The 9,126-nt window shown below is 34.1% G+C and overlaps 1 protein-coding gene across 2 annotated transcripts; it reads left to right on the top strand.

Moving 5' to 3' along the window:
- The first annotated feature begins 2,776 nt into the window (after nucleotides 1-2,776).
- LOC125864714 (uncharacterized WD repeat-containing protein C2A9.03-like) lies at nucleotides 2,777-8,291 on the top strand. 2 transcript variants are annotated; one of them, XM_049544761.1, is made up of 10 exons: nucleotides 2,777-3,052; nucleotides 5,221-5,382; nucleotides 5,499-5,666; nucleotides 5,764-5,850; nucleotides 6,147-6,281; nucleotides 6,365-6,475; nucleotides 6,675-6,766; nucleotides 6,849-6,954; nucleotides 7,338-7,424; nucleotides 7,517-8,291. In XM_049544761.1, the coding sequence occupies exons 2-10, from the start codon at nucleotides 5,242-5,244 to the stop codon at nucleotides 7,928-7,930; spliced, it is 1,341 nt and encodes a 446-aa protein (XP_049400718.1). In that variant the 5' UTR covers nucleotides 2,777-3,052; nucleotides 5,221-5,241; the 3' UTR covers nucleotides 7,931-8,291. The 2 variants fall into 2 exon arrangements, with proteins under 2 accessions (XP_049400718.1, XP_049400719.1); XM_049544762.1 differs by having other exon boundaries at nucleotides 2,809-3,052; nucleotides 5,214-5,382.
- The last annotated feature ends 835 nt before the right edge of the window (nucleotides 8,292-9,126 follow it).

The following is a 9,126-nucleotide window of genomic DNA, read 5'->3' as shown; positions in this document are numbered from 1 at the left end:
TTATCACTCAAAATTCATTTATTTTGTCTTAGTTGTAATCTTTGAGAGTTTGAGCTCGTCATACCGGGCTTGCCTAGTGCGAGTTACTTCTCATATGTGGTTTGCAAGCTATTGCATAGGAGCGGGGTTTTACCCTGTGCGCACCCAAAGGCTAGTGATTGTCTGTTTCCTTTGTCATAAAAAAAAGTTATAATCTTCAAGAGTACAATGTCCAAGGCACAAAGTATTTCGTGTTCACGCAGAATTTGAGGAAGGGTCGTAGCTCAAAGGATGTGAGTAGTGACATAGACAATCTATCCTAATACAAATATCAGTAGTTATTGCTTTCTCTATTTAAACTCATGATTTCTTGAGGACAATTATATCAATTATTTGCAACATGTAAGGACTAAGGAATGCCACCGACATTACATTAAATGACTCCATGTGGGTTTAAGATAAAATAAAAATTGTCCCATTAATGAGGGCAGAAGTTTTTATCTTTTTTAAAAAATAAAAAAAAATTACTACTCGTATCTTTTTCCATTTGACATAAAAAAAAATTAAAAAAACTTAATATTCACAAAAGCGATTGGATAAGAATTACTTGCACTCAATATTTATATCAAAATCAATAAACACATGACATATGTTTACATATAAATCTGAATTAGTTAATCATATGATTAATTGTTAGGTGTAAAATATAACATTATTTACCCAATGTTGCAATTAAAATGAGTTTTATGAGGTAGTATAATTTGGTATTTGGAAGGAAAACTTGACATTGAATTGGTCACAATTATTTGTATGATAATAACTATATATATACATAGCTGTCTTGATTGATATAGTAAACTCATAAATCATGTTTAAATTTGATCGCAATTTTTTCAGATCAAACACTTGTCGATAATTAGCAATGTCTTTGTCTAAAATATAGTATTTTTTTTATAATTTATTCACTTCGGGCGTTGACTTGATAATATTATCTTCATTAATGACAATTCAACAATAAATAAAAGATCCATTTATTAAAAAAGTATATTCATTTAATGCATTTTATATGATAAAAACTCGATTAATTTCTTTATTTAGATCAACAGGCCTATAAGTAATTTGTCAAAAAGTCATGGGATATAAAAATATATTGTTAGGGAGCATTCCGCAACTAAGAAAAGCCACAAATTGATAATCCATTGAATGAGTTAATCATATCAATTGTTTGTAGCCGCATATTAGCTAAACCCAATACGAATCTTTATATAGTATCAAATTTTTTGTGAAGTTTTTAAACCTACAAAGTATTTATTTTTTAAAACGGATTCGAAAGAAACATATTGAATCGGATAAGACGTTCATCCCTCACCTAATTTTTCCATTTAAAAAATAACAGACAAAATCATGATATACAATGCTATTTCTTTCCCGATTCTGTAATTGTACTTGAAGGGAATTCTGTTAGATTAAATCTTTTGCCAAGTTTTTGAACCTACAAAGTACTTTTTAGACGAATCAGAAGCAACAAATTCAATTGGATAGAAGGTATACTCCTAAACTAGTATCTCTCATTTAAAAAATAATGGATAAAATACTGATAAGCATGACTACTTTCCCCTGGTGTTGTGGTTGAAGTAGCATTCTCCGAAGAAAATTATTTGACTACTATTTTCATTATACGATCGGGGGGATGCAGATATTTGATGGACAAGAAGCAAATAAAACTACACTCGTTTGTCATATCGGGATGATTCGTCAATTAGATTAAATTGAAGTAAGATTTTATAAAAAGAAACATATTGTTTATATGTCCGTATCCAATCCATCCTTGTATCAGAGCAGATCGAGCCACTAATTTGACGTCAGAAAGAACTGCTTAGTTAAATTCATTGAGGTGCAACCCTCGCCATGACCTCACCTGAACGCGATATTTCATGCACCAAATTGTTTTATAATTAATTAATAATCAAAATCACAATTGTTTCTCCCTTGTTGTTGTAGTTGAAGTAGCATTCTCCGAAGAAATTCTTCGACTATTGTCTTCATTACAGGATGACAAAAATATAGATATTTGATCGAAAAGAAGCAAATAAAACTACACTTGCTTGTTATACTGGATCACTCGTCAATTAGATCAAACTTAAGCGGGATTTTACAAAAAAAAAACATATTCCTCATGAATTTGTATCCAATCTATCCTTGTATCAAGCAGACTCAGCCATTGATTTGACGTCAAAATGAATTATTTAGTGAAATTCTTTGAGGTGCAACCCTCACCGTAAACTCACATGAATACGAAGTTTTTCATGTACCAAATTGTTTTATCATTAATTAATAACCATAATCGTAGTTACTTCTCCCTGATGTTATAGTTGAAGTAGCATTCTCCGAAGAAATTCTTCGAGTACTATCTTCATTACATGATCTCGAGAATGAAGATATTTGATGGAGATGAACCAAATAAAACTACACTCACTTGTGTACCGGGATCACTCGCCAATTAGGTCAAATTGAAGCAAGATTTTACCAAAAAACATATTCTTCATGTATTCGTATCTAATCTATCCTTGTATCAGAGTAGACTGAACCATTGATTTAACGCCAAAATGAACTGCTTTAGTCGAATTCATGGGGGTGCAACCTCCGCCGTGACCTCACATGAACGCGAAATATTTCATGAACTAGATTGTTTTATAATTAATTGTTTTTATAAAATTTATTAAATCCCTAAAAAATTCAAATTGAAGCTTACATCAATTTTGTCAATTTTCAATTCTATTTAATATTATTTTATTTTTTCCCCATAAAATATACCCCTAAAGCCAAAGATTATCTCTTTCATTCCCTATTTGGAGTAGAAAAAATGTCCTTTGCAGAAGAACCGAGTGGATAAACATAGAAACTTTTCCTCCTGTTTCTCTTCGACCCAAATCTCGATCTACAATTAGTTTTCATTTTTCTTTGTGTTTAATCAATCAAATTAATTTTTGATGTGTTAATTGATGTCTGATTGTTAAATTTCTGGATCGAGATCGAACGAACCTTGATCAATCTGTTCCCTTTTGTGTTCAAGGTTAGAATTTTTTAGAATTAATTTCTAATTATTATATTTTCCGGTTGTTTGTGTTTATGCGGTTGTATTTTTGTTATTTTGAATAATTGATATATTTGTGGAAATTAGGGTTTTTTTTTTCCTTTTCGGTGACCTATTTTAGTGTGTTGATTATGGATGATTAATGTTTCGGTATCGTGTTCGGTGTTTTGGAGTTTGATTTTTGTGTTTTTATATAATTGTGGAATTTATGGCACGATCTATGATACTGGATTTTGCTAGTTTATTTGCTGTAAATTTGTAGAATTTATTAAGTTTTGATATGTAGATAGGTTGAAAACTTAAATTTCTTCTAATTTGGGCAGCATTAAATTTCTTTGTTAGAAAAGTTTTTTCATTTGGTTGTATATCCTAGATTGAATTTTGTGTTTATTAATTGTGGAATTTATGGTGTTATGGTTATTATGACATGATCTTCGATGCTAGATTTTGATAGTTTATTGTTGAGTTTAGTTGTTGTTAATTTGTAAGTTTTGATATGTAAGGCAGGTTGAATTGAACCTTGATTTTCTTCTACTTTAGGGAGCATTAAATTTTAAGTTAAGAAAAGTTCCTCGCCTTTGGTTGTATATCTAGATTGAATTTTGTGTTTATTAAATATATAATCGTATTGCTATGGGCGGATGCAGAGCATAAGCACTAGGTTCATCCGAACCCTTGCTATCAGGGTCGAATTTTTTTGGTAAAATTTGGGGATTTCGTGGTCTCTTTGTGAAGTTAGGTGTTTTATGTTTATATTCTTTAATAGTGGTATCATATTATCTATTGGCATCCATGCTACCAGAAGGCTGAATGGTGCATTTGGTTGAATGTTTGTTTTTATTTACCTAGAGGATTAGGGATCAATTCTCACTTAATATGCTTTTTCTTCTTTTTTAGTGGTCATCCATGTAATAGAAAACCTAGATTTACCTCTGAAGGCTATCATGTTCCATGTCTTAGAGTTTGACTTTTGTGCTTTTCAATTGTGGAAGTTATGAAGTTATGTTTGTTGCGACATGATCTTTAATGCCAGACTTTTCTAGTTCATGTTGAGTTTATTTGCTATTAATTTGCAGAATTTGTGAAGTTGTGTTATGCAGATTCAATCTAGATATTTGTTTATTTTGGCCAGCATTATTTTTTTAGTTAGATGGTGATATGAAATGAGCTTAAATGGAGTGAGATTCATATTGCTGGCCCCAACTTGTTTGTGACTAGGCAAAGTTATTGGCAAGGATTCAATTTTTCAGTTAGAAAAGTCTCTCTTTGGTCACATATTTTTTTTTCTGAGAAAGGTAACTTGTCCCTTCGGTTGTATATAGAAAAAGGTGTTTTTTCTTACCTTTTTTTATTGCACATGTGTATTGGATATGGTGTTGTATACACCATAGTTGTCAAGTTTCAGTCTTTTGTGGTTGTTAAATATATAACGGGAATAGCTAGGGGCAGATGAAGTACAACGAGTTACGTACTATGAACCTTAGAGGTCAAACTCATCAAGATTAAATCCCGGATCTGCCTGTGGGAATATATTTTCCTAAAGTCACGTCGTAGGCTTGTTACATGCTTGTTATATTGTGATACCTAACTATTGTTAATCGAGGAGGTTGAAAGCATGACTTTCTCCATGTGTTGTAATTAAGTTACTGACTGTAGATATAGGCTATAACTGTTCTTCTCTTCTCTGTCTGGTGTTAACAACGAAGTTGAAATTTTTACTTCAGGGATTATTAGTGTGCTCATTTGGCATGATCTCTATGCATATCCATGCAAGAATTCGTGTTTCCATTGCTTTCTTCTTTTGCAATCCAATCCCTAACCAATGGAATCTTTGATTTTATCACGAGCTGGTCTTTGCAGAGGCCTGGATAGAGAGCAAGATGTATGATGTGTGCCTCACTTCTTAAATAAAATAAAATTATATCTAATCCTTTTGATTTTATTTTTTTTGTGTGAATGCATTTGTGGATTGAGATACTATTCAAAGAACAGCGTTAACTTAGTCTTTCTCTTTATGGATGCTTTGACGCTCTAGTAGTGAGGTGCTGTATGAGTAATTGAGTATCTTGTCCCATAGTTGACTTAGAAGTTTGTATTAATATACATTTTCTCAATTCTTGAATGTAGTTTGCCTTTGTAGTTTGTAGGTCATTTGGTTGGGGTAAAACATGTCTCATCAACAAGAGGATGATGCTGATTACATGGCAAACGAGTATGACATGGAAGCTATAGATGATGATATGGATGACGAGTTCCATGGCCGAGATGTTGGTGGCTCTGATTCAGATGCAGATGACTATGACTACACGGTTTGTGAATTCATCCATAAAAGCTTAATTGCGGCGTTTACAGGGGCGTGTTTGATGTATTGATTTAATTTTAATGATTCGTATCTCATTCTATTGAATTGTTTCTTCTTGAGTAGAATAACAAAATGCAAGATACCTCTGCTGCTGAGGCAAGGAGAGGTAGAGACATTCAAGGGATTCCATGGGAAAGGCTTAGCATAACCAGGGAGAAATACAGGCAAACGAGATTAGAGCAGTATAAGAACTATGAAAATATTCCACAATCTGGGGAGGCGTCAGAGAAGGTAAATTAAATGTGTATTTACTTATTTAATTGGTCTGAGTGATGACCTTTGTGTCTAATGGGAACATGGGTGGCTCTATCCATTTACTATTCAACAGGTCTGCCTAGCCACAAAGAAAGAAGTTTCATACTATGACTTCAGACGTAATTCAAGATCTGTTAAATCAACAATTTTACACTTCCAGGTAATTCTATTAGCCCTCTATACTTTTTTGCTTTACTATTTGGTTATTTACATTGTATGGAACTACGGAAGACACTAGGCTAAGAATGTGTTTGAGGCTTATTTAAAGCTGACATTATTTTGGAGTGAATTTATTAGGCTGAAATATCAAACCAGGTTACTTGGATAAACCATATGATCTGTTATTTGTTGATAGAATCGTGCATATTAGTTTAATTTTCTCTAATTCTTTTAGGCAAGCTAACTTAAAAGTTTGTCACAATAATCCCGATGCTTTTTGTCTGTTTCATGGTATAGCTGAGGAATTTGGTCTGGGCAACCTCCAAGCATGACGTGTACCTTATGTCACATTTTTCCGTCATTCATTGGTCATCCTTGACCTGCAGCAAAAGTGAAGTTCTGAATGTATCAGGGCATGTAGCACCGTGCGAGGTAGGTGTTGTGAACATAGAATCCACTGGTTGTTTTAAAGCTTATTTGGTTATGACCTTTTTCTTTTTAATTTGTGATTGTAGAAGCATCCTGGGAGCCTTTTGGAAGGATTTACACAAACTCAAGTCAGCACTCTTACAGTGAAAGACAACTTGCTAGTTGCTGGGGGATTTCAAGGAGAACTAATTTGCAAGGTATGTGAAACTCTCAATGATTGGTTAGGACTTCCCTATTTTATTTGTTTATTTGTTTGCATCCACAAATGGAGCATGTGCAATTTTGAATTTTCCGCTTGTTGTGTTTGGGTCATGGGGCTGACTTTGCAGTTTCCTCTTCACCTTTAGGAAGTGAAATTAATTCCCAAGTCTCTAATCATTCTTGAAACATATGCAGTACGTAGACAGGCCTGGAGTTTGCTTCTGTTCCCGGACAACATATGACGATAATGCTATTACTAATGCTGTTGAGATTTATAACACCTCCAGGTATTATGCATATTTGCGTACTCCGGAGACATGCTATTTCTTAGTGAGAATGAAGCTAACTGACTAATCTTTTGTTCCTCAGTGGTGCACTTCATTTTATAGCTTCGAATAATGATTCTGGAGTTAGAGATTTTGATATGGAGAAATTTCAACTGTCCAAGCATTTCCGCTTTCCATGGCCAGTGAATGTAAGTCTCTGCGCCCTCCTGCATGTGTTTATGGGTGCACATCTACCCCAGAATGTGTAGGTGTAGGTATATACGAAGAAGGTTTTTTCTGATTATGGTGCCACTAGTGCATGCCATTAGTGATGTAGCACCAGTGCTGAAAAATTTGCTAGCTTTTACTGATTTTCAAATAAGAATTAGAATTTATGATTAGTAAAGGTTGTCAAAAAGAATACCTTTCTCTTTCTCATACTTGAATAATTCAATCTAGGGCCTTGTATATAGATATTACTCTAATCTCCCACCTTTTGATTAACAGTCTTATCCTAACATCTGTTGGTGGTAGCAAGTACTTTTGCATAGTACGGTATAACTTGACTTGTTTTCCCATTTTATACACGCAGCATGCATCACTGAGCCCTGATGGCAAGCTTATTGCAATAGTTGGGGATAATCCTGAAGGTTTATTGGTTGATTCCAGGAACGCAAAGGTACTTGTGCATTTATCTCCTCCCCTGATTTAGATCATCAGAACTGGTCTATGTTTGATGCACCATTGACTAACCAAATTTAATGCTTACAGGTTGTTTCACCATTGAGCGGACATATTGACTACTCATTTGCGTCAGCATGGCATCCTGATGGCCTAACTTTTGCAACTGGCAACCAGGATAAAACCTGCAGAGTATGGGATATACGGAACCTGTCGAAATCAGTTGTTGCTCTGAAGGGTAACCTTGGAGCTATTCGGTCAATCCGCTACACATCTGATGGAAGATTCATGGCAATGGCAGAACCTGCAGATTTCGTTCACGTTTTCGATGTAAAAAACGGCTACGAGCAGGAGCAAGAAATCGATTTCTTTGGTGAGATATCAGGTCTGTCTTTTAGTCCTGATACAGAGTCCCTTTTTGTCGGAGTCTGGGATCGCACATATGGTAGCCTTCTTGAGTTTGGACGGCGGCACAACTACTCATACCTTGATACAATTATCTAAGCACTCTCTTGCATGCTGCTTTGGGTATGTTTACTTGGCTTGAAGTGGCGCTGGCTTAACTTTGTAAAACCAGTAGCATAGTCAGGAGTTAGTAGTGGATTTGGCTGTAAATTTGTCATGTTGTGCAATTTAAGTTTGTCACATAAATTGTTGTGCACCATTTCTAAGTATCAGAGGATGTAGGATGGAGGAATGTATAAAAGAGGGAGAAACTCCAGTGATGTGAACAAGAAAAAATAGTATTCGTTTCCATAAGGCATAGGCCAGAAACTTGATCTTGTTGTGTGGTGGGGTGGGTAGGATTTCTGTTCATCATCACATCATGTATTGAGATCTTAAAATCATCCTGAAAGTTGACTCATTGATTTGCATTCGTCGACGAAGTAATTGATTTATAGTCACCTCGTCAAGTTTGTGCGCTTAAATGGATGGAATTATGAGGATTTATGTAGTCGATCCTAACTTGTTTGGGACTGAGACATGCGCAGTTGTGGTAAGTTTGTGTGCGTACTACTTTCAGGTAATCAAACACAAAGTTGATGCATCGGGTAGTTTGTATTATTATATACTCCCTCTATTCCTGAACAAGTAGATTATTGAGACTTTTTACCTAGTTTAAAATAACTGATTTTTTTTTTTAATTTTAGAAGAATTACTGGAAGGCTTTTTCATGGTTCTTTTAACTATATATTTTTAGAAGAGAATAATTTGGGAATAATAAAAGGATAATCATAGAAAGTAACCTTTTTTTTTGGGATAAGGGTCTGAAAAATATTCCAATTTTAGTCGGATTTGCCTTTGCGATACTAAACTTTCATGAGGACCTATTACCTCCTTAGACTATTTAATATTGTATTTTAAATATATATATTTGCCCACGTGGACATAAAAATAATATAAAATTATAAATAGTAATGTGTCCACGTGGGCTCATATATACCTTTAAAATACACTATTAAATAGTTCAGGGGGTAAAAAATACGGTATTAAATAGTCTAGAGAGGTAATAGGTCCTTATGAAAGTTAGTATCGCAACAGCAAATTCGATCAAAGTTGGAGTATTTTTCAGATCCTTATCCCCTTTTTTTTTTGTCTGAAAATGATTTAACTATTTTCACTTTTTCAGCCAAAGTAAGTTTTAACTCTCAGGAATCTACGAGAGGCAATCCAAGCTGTCACTTATAAGTTATAACCTA

Source organism: Solanum stenotomum, chromosome 5 (genome assembly GCF_019186545.1).
Source record: "Solanum stenotomum isolate F172 chromosome 5, ASM1918654v1, whole genome shotgun sequence".
Lineage (NCBI taxonomy): Eukaryota > Viridiplantae > Streptophyta > Magnoliopsida > Solanales > Solanaceae > Solanum > Solanum stenotomum.
This window is presented reverse-complemented; position numbering and strand designations above follow the sequence as displayed.